At 32.8% G+C, this 25522-nt stretch overlaps 1 protein-coding gene and 1 non-coding gene across 2 annotated transcripts in view; one reads left to right on the top strand and one right to left on the bottom strand.

Annotated features, from left to right (window-relative positions):
* by (focal adhesion protein tensin) overlaps positions 1 to 25522 on the bottom strand; it is a 79342-nt gene that overhangs the window by 43390 nt on the left and 10430 nt on the right. Inside the window, exons 2-3 of the mRNA XM_013325807.1 lie at positions 13010 to 13118; positions 11993 to 12030 (exon numbers count right to left, since the gene is read on the bottom strand). Coding sequence (XP_013181261.1) covers positions 11993 to 12030; positions 13010 to 13118 — 147 coding nt within the window. The remainder of the gene's footprint in view (positions 1 to 11992; positions 12031 to 13009; positions 13119 to 25522) is intronic.
* Positions 19446 to 19517, top strand: TRNAM-CAU (transfer RNA methionine (anticodon CAU)). Its single transcript has one exon. It is a non-coding gene; the product is annotated as a tRNA-Met (tRNA).

A 25522-nucleotide genomic window follows, 5' to 3' on the forward strand; every position in this document is an offset into this window, starting at 1 on the left:
TTGCTATGTTCAATTAATTCACATAAATTATTTATTGTTTTTATTTCATTTTTATTAATTTCTTTTTGTATTGGCAACATTTAAATTAGTATAAACTTTTTCCTATGCTGGCAACAATGATTCGTTGGACATAAGTGTGCTACCATAACGCACGCTATTTTTCTTATATTTATTATCTAAGTAACTATTCAATAAATAGTTAATAAACAATAACCACTTGTTTAATTATACGTGCTTAAATGGGCTTTTTATTGTCCTTAATACATTCAAGTAGAAACAGCCATGTAAAATGCAGCTAAGTTTATTTTTATAAGTTTAAGCTCTACATCACAACTTCCCACTTTTATATGGTCTTGCTAGTTTACTCACAAATGTGATGTTAATAATAGTACGTCGTATTACTGTAACTAGCCGTAGATAGTTGATGGCAGTCATTTTGCGAGACAACGGAACAATGTCTGTCCATTAAGGTCATTAGTATGATACTCACAATTCCTGCAATTACCATCTCACCGCAGCAAGCAAGATGAAAGCTTACATCTCGGATTCCGTACGATAATCAATTTCTAACAATCAGTCATGGTACTCCGGCAACGTTATTAAAAACTTTTTTATTACTTAAGTAAGAAATTACGTAACAAAAACTTAAATGTTTTAGTGTCTTTTTATCCGTCCAGTTGTAAATAGTTAATAGGACTAACTGCCAAAATTATAATATTTTTGTTAGAATTTGAGTGAGAAATATTTATAATTCCTAGCAGTTTTCTCCATTCCATAGGTAATAAGCATTATTTTTGATTTTTTTTTTACTACCTGCCTAAATCTAGCTTAGGTCATCAGTTAGCTATACTATGGCACTAAGAAAATCATTATTGAATTCAATATTTTTTTTTCATTATAATTGAAGTTAATTAAAAAAAGAAGTGCGCATGTTATTAGTCTTGTTATGAAATATCGTTCTTGGAAGACGTGAACCGTTTTAATTTCGGCGAATTTGAGAAGGGAATTTCTGTGAATCGTGCCATATCAGCGATAGCACTGCCACTGTAGGTTTTACCACTGGAATTTTAAAAACATTTCGACTCACCATTTGAAAATTTAAAGTGAATATCGTAGGACTTGTTGAAAAATGTTTTAGATTTCTGTATTACATGTTTAGAAATAACGTTGAATGGAAAAGTGTGGCAGCAACTTAATTAAAAAACGTACACTCAGGTGGTTTTATCTTTAATTACATTAAAAAGAATGTAAGAAAAAAATTATGTCGAAAAATTTGTATGTTATAGAGTTGGTTAAAGATTATTTTTTTTTGTATGTTTATATATGTGTCCCTGTATGTTTCATGCTTGAGTATTTTTTTATTTAAGGAACTCGAAATACCAACAGAACATACAAAGACATCAGTGGGATGGTCTCACGTACCGCAATGCTGCAGACATTCAGACCGGACCACTCCCTGTGGCGTCGAGAGAGTATAACACCCAATTTATGTTTTTCGACCTTCCGTACTCCATTCAACCAGTTGTATTACTAAATATACGTAGCAAGGACTGCCGACTATGTTAAAAGAAAATGAATAATCGTTAAATCCATTTCAATATACCTATTTGGATTTTGTAATACAATTTATGTTTCGCTATATTCTAGAGCATAAAATATCTTTAAACATATGTCAAATTATTAATTAATTAAGTACTTAATCAATTAATAATTAATTAATTAAGATAATATAATTGTATTTTTAAGACTTTAAGCGGAACTGTATACTTTCATTTCATGAAAGATGAAAAGAAGATAAAAGTTAAGACATTGAAGTATGGTCGGACCTTTGCGAATATTTGCGATCAATCATTGAAAAGTGGCAAGAATAAAAGATATTCAAAATTTATGGCATCTTTAAAGTTCTCTATATAATACATACCAATACCCTTAATATTGTGGAAATATTACGTAATCGCGACCCAATTACAGAACATGAAATAAACTGAATATATAATTATCATGACATCATCAGCTCACTATACGTCCCCACCGAGGGGCTCGGAGCCTACCCTAAGTTAAGGGTGATTAGGCCATAGCCAACCACGCTGGCCAAGTGCGGGTTGGTTCACTTCACACATATCTTTTGAATTTCTTTTAAGGTATGTGCAGGTTCCATCACGATGTTTTCCTTCATCGTAAGAACGTCGGATAAATGTACATATGTTAATCGGAAATCGAAAAACACATTGGTACATGGCGGGATTCGAACCCAGAACCTGCAGATTGCAAGTCAAGTGCTTGACCCCTGAGCCACCGACGCTCTTAAAAATTATAATTACTTTGAACATTTTTAGTTACACAAAAACAAATGAGGTATAAAGCGTGAGAAACCATCTTATGTTCTTTAATATGCACAAATTGTTATTTACGTGTAAAGCTATTAAAACTACATTAGATTTGAAATGACTTCCGTGTCTCGTTATATAGTTAAAGTTAATTTTTGTACGGAAACCAAAGAGATTAAATTATAACTTAAATGTCTTTGATTGAAACATAGAAATATAGATGCGAGTGGGAAATTAAATTTAAATAATATTTTTTTTAAACTGCTATTTACAGAAATGAAAGTTAATTTATATGATGTTGGCCTAATTTTTTCCATTCTGTCAGACCCGACTTCAATCGCGGCGGTACGATTATGCCAGCTCGTTTATTAAAAGGAAGGGCACTACGGGATTGTCATGTCGTGACAAAAATCCCAAAAAAAAAAGATTAAAAATATATATATTTTTAAAGTATTAGATTAAAAAAATAATCGCTATTAGCTTTCCCTTTTAATATTCATAAACTGTAATGTTTCTAGATTAATTTAATTATTTTTCCTGGAACGTTGCTAAAGTGTGCTGGAGTAACTTTGCTATTTTTTTATTCTGCACTAACGAAGTCGCTGGCAATCTTTAGTTAACAATAACATATAAATGAAAACTATATACGATTTAGATATTGTATGAAAAGCAATACCATTTAGTTCCGGTCTCGTGCAGATGTTTAAATTAAGTAGAATTTCAAGCGCCGACATCGCAACGCTGCAAACAAAACATCGTGTCCGTTTCAGAAGCAAAGCGAATTTATACATTTCACTTCTCTTTCAGTATGAATATAAATGTCGCGGACAAGAACATTTACAGTTACAAGTTTTTGCTCTAATCGTCGGTATTGTGAATGTTTAAGTAAAAAATTGACAAATCAGAAAAAAAATATTAGCAAACGTTCAATTGTTGTGAACATTGCAAAAGGCGAATCAAAGTGTGATTCGTTTTTTTCCTCAGTTAACTATCGCTTTGGGGTATTTTTTATTTTTACCATACTTTGAGTAGATAAGGATCGTGATCCGAATTCGTTTTTCTTTATATATTGTAATTTTACATATATTTAGCTATTCTTTTTAGCTTAAGTGTTTTATTATATATAAGTATTCCGTCTAGATATAACAGTACTACTATATAGTACAATTACTAAAATTGGACTGTCCGTATGACTGTTTTTCTGTCCACAAATCCTTATACCTGAAATAGACGGACGGACGGTAAATTCGACGTACCTGGTCTGATAAGTAGGTGCATGCTGAAGTAACTAAGACAGTTTTTTTTAATTCCGCCCTGAAGAAATCTAGAGCAACTGATATTTAGATATAAATCTAAAATTCCATACTGTGATCTAGAACGTCAATAATAATACAATGTTTTCAAATAGTTTTTAATTTATCCAGTTTATTTTTCTTGATGTAGCAATTCGTTTATTTAAATACGCCTCAGTTATTTGTCGAAAGGGAATTAGGGTACACGGGTACAGATTACGTAAGCCGAAACGAGCAACAAAACTGAATTAACCCCGACGGGGAACTACACCGACCTATCTACGTACAGTAGTACGCTTTAATTAAACAAACGTCGATTTTAATCCTGCCTTTAAAACTATATAACTCTAACATAGTTCTAATTTCAAGAGACTTTTAGTTTGCATAATTCTATAAGATACAGAAATCGCTCACTGCAACCATTTTGAAGTTGCAATTCATATTACTTATTTCATATTTTGATATATTTGAATTACATCAAAGAATACTACTGCTGCAAGGAATATTACTCCTCCTAAAATAATAATAAACAGAATGAGTCAAACAAAATTGTTCTAACAAATTAATTCTAATCCACAGAGACTAATAAGAATTTCATTGCAAACATCGCTTCAAGCTGTGAAATTGTAGATCTCTTAAGCTTTACACCAGTTTACGGAGTTAAGGCCACATAAACATCAGAGTGAAATCTCACAACAAACACAATCAGGGAACGCCGCAGACATCGTAAAGCACGCTGCCAGATACATAAATATAGCCTGTCACTTCGATATTTTGCATTTATCTTGAGAAATATGTCCGCTATCGATCCCGACTTTCATGTTTAAATCGATGTCTTACTTTATACAACAAACTTGAATATTTTCACCCCTCTTGTTTCATGCTCTCCTAGTATTTGAGATAATCGTATTTGATTTCATGGCCTTAATTCTAACTAACGTAGTAAATATCTAGTATCATCTTAAACACTAAAAAAATCGCCAATGTGCCAATGTTCAAATGTACAGTACATAAAATACGAATATTTTCTGTATTAATAAAATGCAATAAAAATCTAATACATTCCATCTCGTTGGCAACTACAACTTCAAATGGATTGATTTTTGATCGTGGCCTCGTTCGAGATAAAAAGGTTCTAAAACAAATATTTCAAAAGCAATAAACCTAATTCCAATACATTACGTCTGTTTAAGAACATATAATCGTCCAACGATTGGGAGCATTGCCAGATCCACATTGACAGACTTTGAAGTTTGATTTGAAAGAATCGTTTCGTAAACTGCCAAAAACGTAACAAACGTAAAGAAAGTGCAGTATATCAACTCATGTGAAGAAAAGAGTTACATGTTTTAAGAGGCCTTGGAGCAAATGTAACTCTTTTCATCTATGTCTATATACTAGATTCAAATTGTCATTGCAAACAGTTGTGAGATGAATTGATACAGGCACGCGGCCGGACTCGAGCGCGGTTGCGGTTTTAAGTCAAATATGTCTGTTGCCTTCTGAGGTTGAGTTAACGGAGCTTTACAAAGCTCGCTTATGTTTGTGTGGCCAACGATGAAAAACAAATACGGAAGTGTTTTGAATGCATAATGGCATGTAATAAAATGTATAGAATAATGCATCACTAATTTAAAAAATATTATAAAATCTGAGCTCCTAGAATGATACTATGTTTTCCTAGTACTATCTACTTATTGCTCGTATAAACATCATAAGTTGTACGACATTTTAATGTGAAAAGGTCAGCAGAATTGTAAAAATATTTCCGTATTTGTGTCGTCTTTTAATAAAATACAATACAAAGTCGACAAACGTGTAACATTCGCATTCCCGGACCGGTTACCACTAATTAATCAATGTGACACGGGTGAGGCAACGCACCCGGAAATTGTGTGATATTTCAATACGAACCGTGTAATCGAACAATAGTTTAAAATTCACCGCGACCACTAAACGTGATCGAATAATAACAATAAATATGGTAAAGATGTCCGAAGTTACAGGCGCGTAAAATAAGTCAATGTCTTGGCACAAAGCAAGACCATACTTCGAGTAAATCGGAATTTAATGATTAGAATATATGACAATGACCTTTAGCAAAAAAAATAACAAAGTTGAAGCTAAACTAATTGTTAAGAACCCCAAGGATTCATTCAAAACAATGAAAAGTTTTATAAACTTTACTTGTTACGTGTAGTTACTTGTCAAGATTTTCGTGTTTTTTTTTTCAGATTTATTTATTAGATTTTTTAATGCAAGTATTCCTCAAGATAAGAATAAAATTTAAATGGCGCAAGATAAAAACGAACACTTGAGATTAGTGGGATGAAGGTTGATATTCGAATAAAAGATTTGATTGAAATCTATAAGATTACTTGTTGATAAGTTAATTCTATCTGATTTAAACGGTAACAGTTGGTTTACACTGCCGAAACGCTTACAAAAACATATTGCCATCCCTTTCAATCTCGTTGAAATAAAGAGACAACGACATGTTTTGATACAGGTATTTCGACGTTGGAAATTAACGGTTGTATTTAATATCGACACTTATTTCAAGACGCATAACATTTTCTCAAAAGTAAATTTGGTAAAGCTGTTAAGCTTCTTTAAACAGAGAACAATAACGTAAAGATAATATTGAATTAATATTGTACATTAATTTGTTTTAAGTAAACATCCCACCGTGTATGGTAATTGAAAATCAAATTTCTCAAAAAAAAGTTAATGACATTGGCCGCCATGACTGCATTCTTGCAAGTTTCATATCATACGCAGATCAGAGGCACACCCACACATCTGCACACATTACTCAAACACTCAAATATTTTAGTGAAACGCAGAGGATATCATTTTTATCAATTTTATAATTGCAATCTTTATTGCAAAATGTGTCTGTGGTTCGTGAGTTTTATTCAGCTTAAACCATTAAGAGTAATGTTTATGACAACTACACGAGACAACAAACAAATTTAGATTGAATTAGTTTTCATAAAAAAGTTTTACTAAATTAAACCTGCACAATACGCGTATCTTAATAAGATCTGATTACATTAGTATCGTTTTAGATATCCTCGTATTGATAGAGTTTGAGTTAAACAGATGGAATATGTGAACTAAACATCTATTAATTTAAGTATAAGTATGTTACGTAAGTTGCAATCTCAGTAATCTCCGATGCAATCTAGGTGTATGCGCAATCAGGCATCAAACTTGTGTACCCGCTGACACTCCGGACGGGCTAATTGCCAATTACTTGATTACAGGCATCTAATTAGCTACATGTTTATACATTCTGAATATTTTACGTAAATTAAATAGCTATTCGTTTTGACTATGTACTTTAGTAATGAATTATCAAAGCTGTTGAAACAAAATATGTTTTGTGTTGCTAGAATTCGTATTACATATTCTATATATTGTATATTGCCCAACAAGTTGTCTTTTAACAATCACTAAGGGTAAATCTAAGTGTAGATTTTATATGAGAAGTACACACAAGACTGTTTAAGTGTCTATTAAACTATTTTTAGCGGCCGTTCCTTTGTTGATTTATTTTAAGTAAATAAACATGCAATATAAGTATTCGTATGTAACTCACATTATTCAAGGATTACCGCACACTTCAAACAAGATTACTATTCAGAATGTAATGTAGATATTTAAAGCTCTTTGAATTTGTCGAGTGGATGTGCGGTATACGAGCTGGCCGTCACCGTGCAGATTATGTCTGAGTCTGCGCAGACGCATTCCGCACTACACTAGCACCATCTCTGATTCACTCGCACCATTTCTGATTTTGCACGTTTATTTTTCGAGCCGCCACATTCCAACAACTCTGCATGTTGGTTAGTGAAATTAATTTATTCAAAACCAAAATATTTAAAATTATATTATACTAGCTTTTATGAGGTTATTTGAAATTAAATCATATAAAATACACGACCTAATATATTATTATTAAACCGATTAAAACTGAATAAAAAAGCAAAAAAATCTTTACGTTTAGTACATAGGGAAGCAAAAATCCATATAGATTATGTTTTTATTCTTTAAATCACAATGACATTAGATCACTTGTGGGAACTGAAAATGTTACAGGGCACACGAAGCATGTGTCACCTGACCTCCTACTTACAAAGTGTGTTTTGTTGCAATTTTATTTGTCCGTCGGGTAAATGCCTTTGCTTGTATCACAGTATTGAACTGGTCTGCATACCGAGCCTTCGGTACGGGAGGAACGGGGCAAAGGGGTAGGGGAACGGTAAAGCACGCTAACATAAGCCTTTTGAAAACGTTGACCTACGAATTTAAAATTGCTATTTTAGACGATGCATTTTAAATTGCTATTAAAGACTTACGTTAAAGTGTGACCGTATTAGAATATTATAAGAAACATTTTACTTAAGGATTGAAATAAGCTCACTCAGAATCCTCGTCCGGTAATGACGCATACGTTTTCAAGAGCAGAAGCCAACAATAAAACTATTTTAGTGGTGTTTTATTCCTATGTCTGTTGTGTGTATTGCCTACCATTCATCGTGGAAAACACTGATATTCAATCACGTGACTAAATCACTTCATGTGAGTCTAGTCAGTTGAATATTTTTCGCTGTTCTTCGCGACTTCGTCCACACGAAATTAAAAAACATAACTAGCCTATGAGTTCTTCCAGACTATGTTCTATGTCTATGCTAAATTTCATCAAGATCTATTGAGTCGTACTGGAGATACATTCTAAAGAACATCCATCCATTTAAACATTAGCATTTATAATATCGTAAAATGTAGAGAAGTATTTAAGAGAATTAATATTTTAGACTTTATTTTGAAGAATAAAAAGAACTAAAATAAAAAAAAAACATACCCGCAAATCCGAACCGCCTGATGAGGTAGAGTTGCTAGAACTACCAAGACGTTCATGAAACATGTTTCAATATTTTATTTAAACTAACTTAAAAATGCACTAGTAAATGTAAATGTTCCAATTGTCTTTCACTTTAGGCACCTCATGTTATCAATAAATACATTTTACGTGTCACAAACGTTCAATTATTTTGTTACTTAATCACTCCAGTCTACAAACATCATACATAAATTCAATAAGTAAAAATCAATAAGACAACGTGAATATAAGTCTTAAACGTTTTAAATACTTCATGTAACATTTGTAAATACAAAATAATTTAAAAACAACACATATGAAATCGTGAAAATGTAGTACGTGACTAAGAAAACTTAGTTATCAATAAATGCCAGAAACATAACAGAGTTATCGCATCGCATTGCCATTGGCAGTTACACTTCGCGGCATGTTTGTAATATAATTTGATAAAAGTCGCTATCACCTTGAATTTTGTATTTTGGTGATTTGCATTACAAATTTAAGCGTTTCTGTCCGATGTTAAGGATACGTACACCTTTGGAAACACAAAATTTAATTCTAACTTGAATGTCATATCATACAATTTTAAAAGAATTTTATTTAATAAACTTAAATCCAAATATTCATATCCAAAGTATTAAAACAATGTCTACGTCAAATAACTTAAAAGATGTCTATTTAGATATAACGATGAAATCATATCGATCACTTTTGATAAGAAGCTGATAAAATTTTCTTGGGCCCCGTGTTTATTAACTTCGGCTTAAGCAAAGTTAAATAAATTTAACATTCGAGTTATAATATCTTGAATGTTTGTATTCGCAAAAACAACATAGTTACTGTTAAAAGAATAAAAACAAAACAGACACCATCTGTAAAAACAAGTTTATTACATTCCGGACATCGTGTAAGCTATCCTTCAAACTCAACATATTCAGTGTTTAATAGTCCATTTCACGAATATATAATAATTAATATTAACATATTTGATTCGCATAAAATATATAAACTACAATTAAAATAAATCACTGTAATCCTAGAGGTGATAATCGAAAGAGCTTTTATATTGTGAATCAAAAAAAAGGATGTTTAGTGTATTATCGCGAATGCGGAGATTTCGCGTGCGCGTGGGCCAGGCGGCGCGCGCGTCGGCACTGCGCCTGCGCGTGCGCCGGACACTTAGCGCACCGCACGCCGCACGCCCTCGCCGCGCCGCCGCCGCCGCCGTGCATTGCACCTGACCACTCCACCAACATCCTACCACTGCTTTACGCAAAGCTTTATTTAGGACTCAAACATACAATATGTTAAGCTAATCAGTATTTATGCATATGTCCTGAAGAGCGCCTTGAAATTTAAAAAAATAACGCTTTGGCTCAACTTAGAATGACTATACAAGAAAATCAAACTTGTATAAGTGATTTTATAGTTTTATACTATTATAAAATAAATAAAGTTAGAATGAGGCAAATGGAGGAAACCTATGCGAACTCGCTCGCATTGGCTGATTACTTTATAGTTCGTTTTAATGAATTAAATTTTCTGTATGAGATGACGTCATCGCAGCAATCTGACCATTAACTATGAACTACGCGAAGACTTCCTTATTCCCATTCATAATGTTTACATTGATACGCACACGCGTCTGGCAAATAAAAGCTTACTTTGTAACGAGGGTAACAATAAGCTTATTATTGTCAATGCCTTCTTATCAACATATGTCTAAGTACATCACATTACGTCCAGTTTTCACTACCGAATAACTTACACAAAAACTGAGATAATTGCTTTATACGTGTGTTTCGACAGTGTAATGTTATCGTTGCAGTGAAAAATGTTTCAATTTAATTTTACTATTAATATTTGGTGGTTATTTGATTTTATAAGACAGTTCAAAAAGAACAAATCGGATTTATGCAACACAGGACATAATCTAATCTAATATTATTTATACAAAATAAGATAAAAGATGGTAGATATATGAACACGACTAACTTTCAGTTTGTGAGACCAAAATCCCCGTTTAAAACACATTATTACCTCCATTTTGTCAAATATGAAAGACACGGATGACGATATATTTTATATAGAGATTTTGGTGTCTGAAACCCATAGTAAGACCCGGAACTTATCAATGGGATTGAACATTTGACTTTGATTTACAACATTATTGTAATCACTGAACCTGGAAACCGTTGTTATCGTATAATAAAGCATCACTATCCCTTTGGTAACCGCATCAAACCATCTTATTGCATTCGTAATATTCAGTACACCTACACTTTGAGTTATAAATTTTACGAGAATTTTACGAGACGATTTACATTTATACGCAGATAAAGTTATATTGGTCTTTTAAAGTGATCTTCTTTCGGAAATCGACACAATCAAAACATTTTACGTAATACCGACGAGACATTACTTCCGACTGCACTATTGCGTTATAGAGATAAGTGCGTTGATAAAAAATAATATGAGGGCGCGACTTATAGCACTTTTGTATCAGGAAAACAAGCAGAACGGTTATTTTTATGATAGAACAACATTGTAAACGTTGTATACTGATTTATTATTTCTAAAAAGCGCCTATACTATTATTTAAGGCATGTAGCAATTTTCCATTAATTGATGGGTACCTACTAATGATGAAGTACTCATGCGTTACTTGACAACAAATATTTTAGCTTCAGACAAATCCCAGGAACCAAATTAGCTTTAAACTATTTTAGTTAAGTTTAATTTCATATCCCCCAGAGAGATAATAGCAACTTATGTCAAAAAATCTATCAGCTAAAGAGATTCAGTTTTGTACGTGTAAATGGAATATTAAGTCACGTTATAAAACTTCATCTTATAGTAGAAATATTATTTTTCGATATAAGAAATAGGAAATAGCTTATTCGAAACTAACTCGTGACGCTATTACCTTGCAACGAGTGTTGATTACTTTAGTAGGATTTTCGTTATCATTTCAACTACGAAAGAAACTGCGCTAATACAAAATAGATAAATAGTAACATGCTCTACAAATTTCTAAACTTTTGTATATTAATCTAAATTACGTAGACTTATTTAGAAATTAACAGTGATCCTATAAGGTTTCCGTTTTTTCCTATGAGGTACGGAACCCTAAAAATAGTAATGTTAACTGTTTTAATCCAAACATACGGATGTTTTTCTTTTCAATATTTGCTGATTTTAGCAATAAATTGATTTAAATCGTAAATATGTTTCTAACGCTAATAATATTACACATTTTAATAATATGTATAATCTTTAAAAATATTGAAATAACGGACATACAATCTAACGCCATCTAGTAGTGTGTTTATTAACTTCTATAATTCGTGAGTCATATTCCAGTTGCGCAAGCGGTTTCATGTTCGTAATTTACGATTAATTTACAAAGTTTGGTATAGACCATTAACAGATGGCGTTACATTATATGTAAATAATGTTTTTAAATATATACACCAAATATTTACCTTATTTTCACATGTTGTGTGGCAGACATATTTGCACACTGAAACAAATAAAATTGTTGTGTTAAATAAGATAAATTATTTCTTTTTTATCTTATTATTTTATGACAAATTTTAAAAATATTGCGTTTGTAAGTTTACAAAAATTTAACGATATCGGTATCAATATCCAAAGACAAATATTAAGTATAATTTTAAGTAACATTACTGGTCTATAGATAAGTACTTATAGATAGCGGAAGGCTTCGCAGTTCCTTAAAAACGGAAGGACATGCATAATATGCAATCACACTGCCACTTCTAGACATACATTTTTATTACGTTTGTTTTATGAGGCAGTTACAAATCGTGACATTCGTCAGCGACGACCTTTAATTCAAATGCCAGTCGAAACTGACGCGCCTGCAAGAACAGACATTTGCCAAGTTAAGAGCTGCCGGCAAACACGCATCAAAACTTGACATTATTGCAAATAACATTGCGACATCACTATGTATTCCTGACACAATGTAAACCAACAAATCTGAAACATCTCGACACACCTCTTTTGTTGCAATAACACCTCCTTCTTAGCCTCCTAATGTATTGTTAATTCAATAACAGCAAAGCGTTTTAGCATAGTAAATCATCAAGACTTGTGCACGATACACAACCTCAGGGCAGACAGATGACAAATGTCTACTAGTGAACTCAACGATAGACATAAATATTTAAATAAAAGTCCTTCATGGATATATTTCTTGTAATTATAAACACGTTTGAAAGTTATCTTACTAATATTTTAAATGGGAATGTTAAGATGGATGGATGTTTGTGTGAAGGTATCTCTTGAAAGGCTGCATGGATCTCGCTGAAATCTGGCATAAGTGTAGAACATAGTTTGGAATAACATATAGGCAAATAACACATTATTAAGTTTGTTTTTAATACAGCGCGGACGGAGTCGCGGGCGACGGTTAGTGTTAACAATAAAGGGACATATAGTAGAGTAATTAGGTTATTAATTATTCAATTAATTACCTCTACAGCAAGAGCCTTCGTTTTGCACTGGCTGATGGCACCAGTGGCACGGCCTGGGTTTACGGAATGACTTGCGACGAAACGCATGCTCTTGTGGTGTACCCTCCTTCTGCAACAAAACACATTCTCTTACATCCTATTCATCCAAATACATGTTATATTTGAGTTTGAACTACGTCCATATTACCATATTCCAACTGGCTTCATAAATCACTTCATTTAAAGTAACTAGTATTGTAGAATTCACTTTGCTTACAATGGTCACCTTCCGACATTAACTAAAGAAAGAATGTATGTTTTTGACGTGTAACAAACGACGGTCGGCAACTGCCCACCTCACTATAGTTACCTGCCCATCCCTTCGTTAGCCTGATTTCAATAGATGAGTGCCACGGTATTTTACAAACTAACGGATTTATATAATACAAGTTACAAACTTAAGATGAAGAATGTTAAAAATAAGCGTTAATTGTTGTAAGTAAATACATTTTTAGAAGGTACTTGTAAATATTTGAATTTGACTTTACCTTAATAGAATTACAATATCCTTTATTTGCTTTGATTGTTATTTTAGGATATTTGTTTGATTTTATCCTATGTATGATATTTGAATGTTCAACTAAAATATCTTATAAAGTTTAACATGTGGTTACTAATGAAATAAATAACGACACAGAGTTTATATAAGTACGCAACTTACATGTGTTTATTCAAGGTGAAATCCATGGAATTGTTTGAATATATGTAATTAGGCAAATTAATTTATTTATTAATTTTAGGCAATACATATGCAATTGCGTATGTCTATGGGCAACGGTTACTTCGCTACTTCAGCGATTTCAGGTGGCCGCTCGCTCGTTTGCCACCTCATGATATAAAAAAAAAATTAAAAAACATTACATATTTCAATGTATGTTTCAACATTTTACATAATTACAATAATTAATACAATTTGAAATAAATTATCGGTATTTATTTACCTGTCTATCTGTCTATCGCTTGAAAAAATTGACTAGAGGAATAAGATTACGTTTTGTTTAGTTTCAGAAATTAATTCTTGGTAATACTTTTATAACACAGAAAAGTAAGATGATAAGTTACATTGAATATTAATTAAGTTAGCAAGTCTTCGCAAGCTTTGCGGTAGGAGGTCTCGCTTTCATACAATAAAGTCCTAATTATAGAAATGTGACGTCAAATGATGCGCGAGCGCCGGCGCCAGTGAGAAGACGCAACATTTGCCACACACGTGATACTGACACACTACAATATATTGTTGTTGCTTAATTATTGCAAAGATATTAAAAATAATACACGAAGCATATTAAAACACCCTATATTTATATTCTAACACATGTACGCAAGTTACAGTGTACAAGTTCAAAATGTACAAAGAGTCTTTCTTGATAACTGTATTAGAAAATTCAAATTATTATTCACGACTGGAATAACATCGCATGATTTTAAACTTAACCAATGAAACTCACGCAAATTATTGACTACGATCAGAATCACTTTAATAACAAATTACTTTCAAAAAATCGTTTAGAATGTTCGGGACAAACGGCACTATATCAAATCCTATCACGCACGAATATACTAGCGGGTGTCGACATCCGACACGCACGTGCGCTTCCTCCTAACACCTGCCTGGTGCGCGAAATTCCGACATCTGTCTTATTCAGACTTTTTCTACCAAAAACATTCATTCCCGGTATAACAAGGTTCCAACTTTATTTCCCGAGCGTTACTCGAGCGTATGTCTTAGTAGGTGTACAGGCCAGGTGGAAAATACGCTCAGGTACGCCCTGCATCTCTTTACGAGGGATATTGCGAGCTGCCATAAAGTTTGTATGGCTTTATATGTAACAGAGCAGATTGACACCGTTTGTACACACGCTCCATTAACTGAGTAATCGGGTTTCAGCGAACAGCTGTACAGGAGGCAACTATGCAACAAAGAGCCAACTGTTCAGACAGATACGAATTACATGTTTACTATATAAAATTGGAAAGCTATTGTAAGTACACATTGTTGGCCTTATTGATAAATTGTTCGACTGTATCAAGTCGTTTAATTTAAACAGGATTTTAAATTCGAATCCTATGCTTAATTTGTATATTTAAACGTTAAGTATCTATAACTGTATATAACATTTAAGAATGAAAAATCGCATGTTAAGTTTTAATTAGATCATTTCTCTAGAGTTGGACTCACTTTTATTTTATTATTATGTATAATAATATCTCGTATCCGCTCACTTGTCAAGCTATTAGTGTTTAATGTATGACCGTTGTGTAAAAAATCGGGCAAACAATGGAACTAGTTATCTTTATTCCTAGAAACGCATTCTCAGAGCGATTCTTAGAGCATCCCTTTGAAAAAATATTCAGTGGAGGAGAAGGATACGCGGACACATCGCCGCGGGTTATTTGATCTCACCGGACATAAAGTTTTTTAATACGAGTAATAAAACTTAATATGACTTACTTTTCATCTTTTAATGGCGATAATTAACTGAAATCTTATAAACCTTTTTTTCTTAAATTTAGTTATTTTCATTACAAAAATGATATTTGATATGAGTATTTATTTATCTCTATTTTATATCTCCCAAAAATGCGGAACTTTTAATGCAAGTGAGATGCGATGAAATGCATGAGATTAGAACAAAGCGCACGATGTGGCACAAGATAAATCAACCGACGCGGCTCCGGCTTTTGATATTGCCTTTGCCCTCACTTGTTTCCGAATCACGCACACGACTGACCTATTAAATACACAACAACAAATTTCAATTCAAAAATTACAAAAGTAGATAAGTAAAGAATGTGTTTTGATTATAAAGCATTCTATTAAAAAAACTGATTATTGCTTCAGTAACCTTTAGTAAGCCTTTTATTTATCTTCCCATTAAACGGCCAAATAAGTGACAAACATAAAAACAATTAAATGATCATAACATTTGCTACACTTTGCTATGAACGAGTTTACATTTTCGCGTTTCATTGCTGTACTAAAACTTCTTACTTGAACTAATGCATTTTAGCTTTTAGCTGGCGCAACATCAGCGAAGCAGTTCAAATATTATTCCCTAGAGATATCGAGGGGAAGGGATCGTGTATTGTTTGAGACTTTATTGTTTTCATCACGCAAATGTCTCTAGAGAGGGCAAATCCTCAATTAGAATATTGTAGTTATTTGTGGTAACTGGTAACATTTACATTATTAATTAATAAATGTTTGGATTGTCGTGATCAAACTTTTCCTCCATTTTTAACCGACTTCAAAAAGGAGGAGGTTCTCTATTCGTCTGTATGTTTTTTTTTTATATACAAGTCTAGAATAATTTATAATGAAATCTACAAGTATCGAAGATCATAAATATTGCTTATGATCTTAATTCGTCTCTTGAAATTACTTATCATACTAATATTATATATGAGATTGTTTGGATGGATGAATGTTTGTTTGAAGGTATCACTAGAAAGGCTGAACGGATCTCGGTGAAATTTGGCATACATATAAAACATGGTCTGGAAGAATACTTAGGCTGCTAATTATGTTTTTGTTAATAATTTCGAGTTGACTAGAGTCGCGGGACAGTTAGTAGCTTTAATAAAATGTACTAAAAATAAAGTATACGTGAGAAGAGTCTTCTTTTAGTAACTCTAGATAAGCTGATTTCAAATGAAAGTCGACTTATTACACCTAACGAATAAATAACATACTCAAACTATTTAAACAATACAATGATAAGCAATGTTTGTAAACAGGTGGCCCAATTTATTATCACCGTAGACAATAGTCTGTAATTAAAATACTTTCCTTATTTGGTGTTGAGTATTAAATATATAAGTGCGTCGGTGGCTCAGGGGTCAAGCACTTGACTTGCAATCTGCATGTCCTGGGTTCGAATCCCGTCATGTACCGATGTGTTTTCAGATTTTCCGATTTACATATGTACATTTATCCGACGTTCTTACGGTGAAGGAAACAACATCGTGAAGCAACCTACATATATCTGAGAAGGAATTCAAAGATATGTGTGAAGTCAACCAACTGGCATAGGGCCACCGTGGTTGACTATGGCCTAATCACCCTTAACTTAGCGTAGAGTCTATCGGTGGGGATGAATTGTGAGCTGATGATGATGATGATTCAATATACAACACAGTAAAGTGTCAGAGGTATGTCACCCACAAATTTCTCAAATTTAATACCAAACCATATGAATTTAAAAGCAAATAAAATATATTTACAGATTATATATACATTTAAATGTACATATGTGTATGACAATAGAATCTATTAACTACATTGGAAGGCAAATAGAAATATTTTCACGCATCGCTGCGCGAACACGCTACCAATATTTGTTACTAAATTTGTTTCCTAGTAATACGTTTAACACATTCCCTGGACGTGGGCAACATGCATTATTGTGAGCGATGCGGCAACTTGCCACACTCGTCGGGCCGATACATTCCGGAACCAAAACCTTACTAATACTTAAGCTCTATCGTTTCTCTTTACTTTCTAAAGGACACTATCCTTGATGCATTTGATAATCTCAGTTAGTTCGCTATTTATTTTTGAGATGATCGTCTGACTATACATCTAACCTCTACTATACCCAAAATCGGGGAATTAAAAAAAACATAATTAGTAGACTATGTATTCTTCTAGACTGTGTTCTACATCTGTGTCAAATTTAATTGAGATCAGTTCAGCAGTTCTGGAGATACCTTCAAACAAACATATTATACATCCAAACATTCGCATTTATAATATTAAGTCAGAGTAAGATTGTCTACATGTATGGGTTTAATATAAGGAACTTGCATATAGACACAACTTATACAAAAATTGAAAAAAATATACTCGCTACGTTAGATAGACGAAAAGTTACAATAATATATTTAAAATTCAAATCGGACACGGTCTGAGAAAACTAATACATTTAATGAATAATCCATCAAACGTTTACAGAACTTATACAATATTCGACGTAATACCTAGATGTCATTCAATCTCAATAAAGTATCAAGACATATGAAGCGCAATCGACTGAGAACTAAGATGGAATGTCTTCATTAGTATGAGCAATTGGGTGTACGTGGTACAGCGCTTACATGAATAGCAAGGCAGCTGACACACACTATGCTATCCTGGTGTTTTTTCAATGAGATGATGCTATTAGAAGTATTTTTAGTTACTATTTACTATTAGGATCGTAAAACGACAGAATTTGGATCCGTCAGTTGGTGTAAGTTGGTTTCTCCATTATCTATTATTTAAATAAACAGATTGCATAAAATAATACATTCAATTTGATGGATTGTATACATCTTGATGCTAACTTTCCTAATTATAAAACTGCTATCTGTCTTTGTGTCTGTATGAAAAAAATTCAAAAACATTATTCATTAAAAACATAATTAATCTTTATTCATGAGTATTACAAAAAAGAATGTTATTTGGTGCATGTTTGTGCGATAAATTTTATTTAGAAATAAAAATATTATAAATACAGCACGTGTTAGTAAGGAATTATCACTGTATAGTGCGCTTTTAACGGCTTTATAGGCGCACCTTATCAGTACAATTTATATTGTTCTGCTATTCTTAGACTCTGATAGCATTGTTGCATTCAGTATTCTTACTTCACTCACGACATGTTCTAAACGTGATGGATAATTAAACAAAGAATACATCAACCTATTTGTTGTAGTATTCTCATCCTTATTGGGGTAAAGGCTATCGTTATAGGCTGATTGGGCAGAGCAAGGGTTTTTTTTTAATTGGTATATTTGGTTCTTAGCTATAGCTTATTGTATAGCTAATACAATAATATAACTGCCATCAAAAGTAAATGAAAATAGACTTCTGCAAAGTAAAAGCAAAATTACGACAGAAATAAACCGCTGCTTTATAAAGGAGGTTTTATTAAGTCGGCAGAGTGTTTCTAAACGAAGCTGTAGTTATTGGGTTAGGAACGTTAATTGGTGTATTCAATTAAAGCAAAGGCCTGTTTAATGTTGAGTGAAGTCAAGACGGAGAGCCGTCATGTAACCCGCCGCTTCTATTCGCCGCGACGGCGGAGTGTTCCCGCACACCCACTTAAGGATTAACACTTGAGCACTAGTATTTTAATTGGCACTTGAAAGTAGCGTGTAATTCTCTCACAATCGAGTAATATTTTATTGTAATATATACTTCGCTACAATACATTCTTCAGTATAAATTAATGCAAGCTAGCTTAATCACAATTTTGTTAATAAATTCTATTTGAAAGATATTTACACAGTACCGTTAAGTAATTTTTTTGATGTGAACTGTATGATATTTAATAAATACAATTTTTTAAAACTCCGACTACACATAATAAATATTTGGTAGAAATAGAGACAAATTTTCGACAGATATCACAAGAGCAGAGTGGCGCAGTGGAAGCGTGCTGGGCCCATAACCCAGAGGTCCGTGGATCGAAACCACGCTCTGCTAAGAAATCTTTTTGTCTATTTTTTTTTCTAAAATTTATCGAAATATTTTAATTATTTTTGAGCAAACACAATTTTATGGAAATGTTCTAACAATTAATTTTTTGCAAACAAAAATTAACTGTCTCTTATGACTTATCGAAAATCGAAAATATGGCTACGATACGTCATAGTTATCGATAACAAGACAAAATTATATAACTTATATTCTATTGCACGTAATGTTTATTTAAAATTATACGATTAACCAAACTTTAAAATTGCGTGACACGCATTATAAGATTGATATGGTAATTTACGATTGCATTTGTTATTCCCTGGTTCCAAATCATTTTACCCCAGTGGTTTAGCGATAATTATGGGCACTCCCATATTTTTCTAGGACAGCGCATGGGGTTCGACCCCAACACCAGTCACGTGGCTTAGACAACACGCACGCACCGGAAAGGTGCAAATAGAGATGCATTCTACTAATTATTTACCGTAAAAGAATAAAAGTAAACTGAATAGTTAATGTATTTTTTGTTATAATATATGCCCCTTTTCATTAGTGTAATACAATATAAAAAATGGAGAATTGTTTTTAAAAGAAAATAACTTGACATATTTGTTAGTTTCGAAGCAAAAATTTTCAGTACCTTACAGTATAACCTTATGTTTGTTTATATTTCTTCTACTCGTGTGTACCGTGTAATCTGTATTCATGTCACGTCTTATCCATTCCAAATTCGCCAGAGGGAGCGATGAGTGACAGATTGCAAGTAATCCCCGAGGACAGAACGACACAGCAGCGGACAAACCCAACCGATTACCTTAATTAAACACACCGACCGCCCAACCGGCCGACCGGGACGACACCACATGACTGCGAATTGAAAAATTCCTCGCTTCCCTATTAAGGAATACTTATTCCATTGCAGAATGGTGTTAACACCATCCGCAAACAGTTTAAAACGCATCAGTCATCCTGACAAATACCACGAGACAGGTAAAAATCTATTCGTTTTTGTTTATAGGATAATCTGACATTTCAAAATAGCTTGATATACTAGATTTGAAATTGCCGCATAAGACAACAATTTTTCCAGTTGATAAATTGTAAATAGGCCAGTGTCGTCTGCCATAATTCTCTCCAAAATGTTTTTGTATTAACTTTTTTTTTATAGGAGAAGGGGGCAAACGAGCAACGAATCGCCTAATATTATTTGATCCGACGCCCATGGACATCCGCAACGTCAGAGGAACCGCAGATGCGTGGCCGGCCGGCCTTTAAGGAAGGTGCGTCGCTCTTTTCTTGAAGGCCCCTAAGTCGTAACTGTTAACTTGCGATCAATGTTAGTTTGATGGAGAATTCTTTCTCGTTGGTATATAGAGATAGTCAATCAATCAACGTAGTTCACTTAGCTTATTAAGTTTCAAACGTGACCGGAAGTTCATCGCTCGTGCACTGGGTATAAATTTTTGCAAATATCGTTTTGGTGTAGGTAACTACTTTCTGACAATTTTATTGACATTCAACTTAAGATACAGTTCAAAAAGTAAGTTTGTATTCAATATCTTTTTAAACTAACATCAATTTAGCCTAAAGACTTCTTTATCAATTAACACAACTATATGAAATTACTTGTAATAATTAATAGCTGTGTAAAGAATACTAAAAAAAAAACAGTAACTAACTGTAGATAAAACGTCAATTTATTAATGTCAATACTGCGATTGACTAATGACGCATTCTGCAAAAAGAAACATAAGGGTGCGATTCCACTGAAGCGGCACAAAACGAAAGACACCAGAACTGATTGCGGTGAAACGACAACGCGATCTGTCACAAAATTAGCATGAAGTTTACCGTTAGTCCTAAGAAATCGCGCCAATATCTCCCACTCGTATCCGCACAGTTCACCTTTGCAAGACATTGCTAACATTTAAACAACTATTTTGCATTTACCAGTTGGGTTTGTGGCTTACAATTATATAAAAAAGCTGGTAAATTATCCTAGTAATAAAAAAAATAGAAGTAATTTAGTAGATTACTTAAATTTTCTTCATATCAAAGGTTTTAGGGCACAACTTCTCTCGATTTTGTTTACGAAGGATGTAATCAAGTTACAGGTTAATGGGAATTTTAAATAAATAGCCTAAGCCAAAGTAATAAGGATGTTCCAGAAAAAAAGTTTACAATTTAGATGTTCCAGAAGTTTAAACGTTGTGGATAGTTTACTAAATACCGAGGAAGCACAAGGAAATCTACAAAGTCTACGAGATTGGATACCGGCCAATAATTTGGAAAGTTTAAAACAACAAAGATATCATCGAAATAAAAATCTAAGAGCAAAAACTTTATTAATAAGCTAAGGATATAAATATAACTTGAAATATTCGAAAAGAAGTCAAGCTTAATTTTATTACTATAAGATCAATTTACAAATCAATTTTATTACTTGGATAGTTTTAGATCTAAATTCCTATTTAATATTAATGTTCAATGAATCGGTTGGATTTTAATAGTACTAGTAATTTATTTTCTTTATTAAATACTAGCTATCGCCCGTGACCTTATCCGCGATGAATTAATAAACACGTATTAAGTAGTCTATTGGTTCTTCAAGCCTATGTTCTACATATGTGCTAAATTTCATCAAGTTCCATTGAGCCGTTCGGGTGATAGCTTTTAACAAACATCCATTCATCCATCCATCCATCCATCCATCTATCCAACCATCCAAATATTCACATTTATAATATGAGTTAGATTCAAACATTTCAAATCCATTTAGTTGTAAGAGTCTCAATGCACGACAACTTTATATTTTAGAAGTTAACTTGCGACTGTTATAATAAGAAGACAACATGCATTTTTAAGTACATTTCTAAACCAAATATGGACAATTTTCTCTCGAAGAAAGATGACATTTAATTGCGTATATCTCAGTATTAAACACATCGTTAGTACAACAAAATAATAACAGGAAATAACTTTTTATTACTAACAAACAGTTGATCGATACGGAGCCATATAGGGTGGGCAGAGTGAAAGTATAGAACATGCCATTCTATCTGACATAGTTAACGTTGCACAATCTCATTTCAATTAAAAAGTTCTATCACCACCTTTCTTCTATAAATTCTAAACTAATTACTTGGTACATTTTTACTGGTGACTGGTAATTTAAATATTAAATCGCATAATTATTAGATTACGCACATTGATATTGTAGTGAATCACAAGAACAAACTCAGAATTAGAAACCAAGATTGACCGTTTGTTTTTGAGATCAAAATTTCTGTATAATATTCATCATCCCTGTTCATCACCTTTAACAACATAAAGATAAAAATAGAAGAGAAGCAACTGGTAGAGCCGACTGGTATATGCCACGCGCGTAATGGAGCTTATGTTGACTTATTTATAACGAAAAACTTATACGGTTGCACAATTCAATAATGCGTCCGGATATCGCGGCGCAATGTGTGCGCCCGCGCAGGGCGTGTGACGTACGTAAAATACTTTAGGGTGCGTTCAGATCTGTACTTTTTTATTTTTGAAACGTCGCGTTACCACACAGTTCGCGAGCTACTCGCCAAGTGTGTACACATCCTAATACTCTCCTCCCCCTGTAACTCCCTCATACCTCTTCTCTTCCTTCGCAATATAATATGCACTGCTACTATGGCAGCAATAAAATTCATTCAGACATTTCCTGTATACATTCCGAGCATGTTTCTAGTTCTATCTTAAATATTTATTTAAAGTAAAAGTAAAAACTAAAGCGAACATAAATTAAACTCGTAAACGTAAAACAGTGTGAAATTTTGTAACACTAAACGAGATGGAATATGTTAATGGAGAACGTAAAATGCTGACATATTGATGTATAGTCCGATGGCCGAAGCGTTAAGTGATCGTTTCATGTCAATTAAAAAGAGATGGAAACTTAGGTAGTGAGGGTGTTTCCCGTTGGGCTGATCGGCCGATTGATTCGATATATTCAATTGGCTCAACGAAAAATACCCGGCGGTGGAAACCCACTGTAACCATTTGACCTTGGACTTGACCTAAGTATTCAGTTTACATTTGTGTACAGCTTTGATGGATGCTTGATTACTAAATCTCTCACCTGTAAAGATACAAACACAGGACAACTATGAAATATATTTTTAATAAACAAGATCTGCGGACAAAATATAAAAACTTGATACAGATATAAGTATCCGTACACATAACTACGTAATTTATTGGTTCCTGTTAATTTTATATCACACAATTTAATTAATCATACTTAGATCTGTTTGATCGCTAAGTCTAGAAACTCAAGGTCGCAAACCACAATACCTGTTCGCGTATATTAATAGAAAAGCGTCTTTATTTACTTATTTAATTCAATTAAATATACTTTAAGTTTTACATTATGTCACTGTCAGTTGTCATAAATAGTACGCTACTTACGTAACTCCAATCAAAATTCTATTTATCATCGTTAAGGACATTATGATAGACCTAACTTCAATTAAATTAAATCTTGTCGGCAGTTTATACGGGTCGCATTCAATGAGGATTACTGATTCATGATTAGTTAACAAGAAAATAACTTATATTCATTTAATTTATGTTGTCCGGATTAACTCTAATCGTAGAAATGTTTGGTTTTTTTCATGAAAAGTTATATTGGGTTTGGTCAACTTGTGATATAATCATTGATATGAATAAAGAACTTTTCAAAAGTTATGAGATTTTTTATTGTAAATAAACTTTATAAACCTATATATAAGAATATGTTACTAACACGGCTTTAAATTCGTTACGTGTTTGACAAACAACATGTTAAAACCATGAAGTAAGCTAACAGCATAAAAAAATTAAGGTTGACAAAGAAAATTTCTAGCCGAAAATGGAACATTAATTGCTTGAGCTGAAAAATGGGAGCACAATGTCTGTGAGCCACAAACTAGTCTGCGCTTTGTGTGTGCGGTGTTGAAACCTCATCGTGACGTCAGCTGTGTGCTCTTGTGAGGCCTACATCCACGCCTTGCGCAAACTAATATAACAATATATGTTACAATTATATCTTACTTAAGATAACGCTATTATTTCTTGAATAATTCATTTCCAACTAAATTTATACCAAGCACAATTCACTGCAGTATCTTTCTGATTTATTCCGCTGTGTTGGGTCCAAATAATTCCTATAGTTGTGAGTTAAAAGGAACATGTTTGTGTGACTTTCCTATTTTGCAGTAAATATATTTAATTATTTATTAAAAATATCCTCAAATATTTACTGATAAGAGGAGAATCGAGATCGTCGTAATCTGCTTATCATCGCATTTTTACTGCAGGATTATTATACTTGGTACTACATTTTCACACTGTCAAGTCGTAAAAAAATTTAAATTAATTAAGGAATAAATTGGAGTTCTCTTAGTGTCACATCTACATAAATGTTTTAAGTTACAAAATTGCCAAAAATAAATGAATCTATAAGGTAAACAACAGTAAAGTACAAGATGTTTCTTTTTGGTAAAACAATGACAACGCGCATTGTCTTCGTAACCAGGTTAACGATAGGAATACCATAATAGTTGTAAAAACAATGGAAAGTAGGTACATTTAGTGAGTTTCAAAGTTTCGGTGACAGTGACATGTAATTTCTAACATTACTTTTTACTATTTGAAATAAATCTAACAATAGTTTGTTCTCATTTTATCATCTATTGTTAAATGGTTTCGTATTCTATAGGAAACTATGAGTACTATCGAAACAAAGAAGCAAGAAGGAGTAATCAAAATACACTTGATATTAAAAGCGTATATGGAATTAATTGGTGAACGATAATTAACAGAAAATATAGGGTGTCGTCTAGATTGCCTTATCTAAAACCTAAAAGATATGCCAGTATATAAGAAGAAAACAAAAAAAAATTAGAACAATATATCGTTGTTTATTACTAAAAATATCGATAAGATTTTCCTAACCAATGTCATGTAGTAGAGTTTCCCATCTATTTTTC

The sequence above is a fragment of the Papilio xuthus genome, unplaced genomic scaffold (assembly GCF_000836235.2).
Source record: "Papilio xuthus unplaced genomic scaffold, Pxut_1.1 DF824655.1, whole genome shotgun sequence".
Classification (NCBI taxonomy): domain Eukaryota; kingdom Metazoa; phylum Arthropoda; class Insecta; order Lepidoptera; family Papilionidae; genus Papilio; species Papilio xuthus.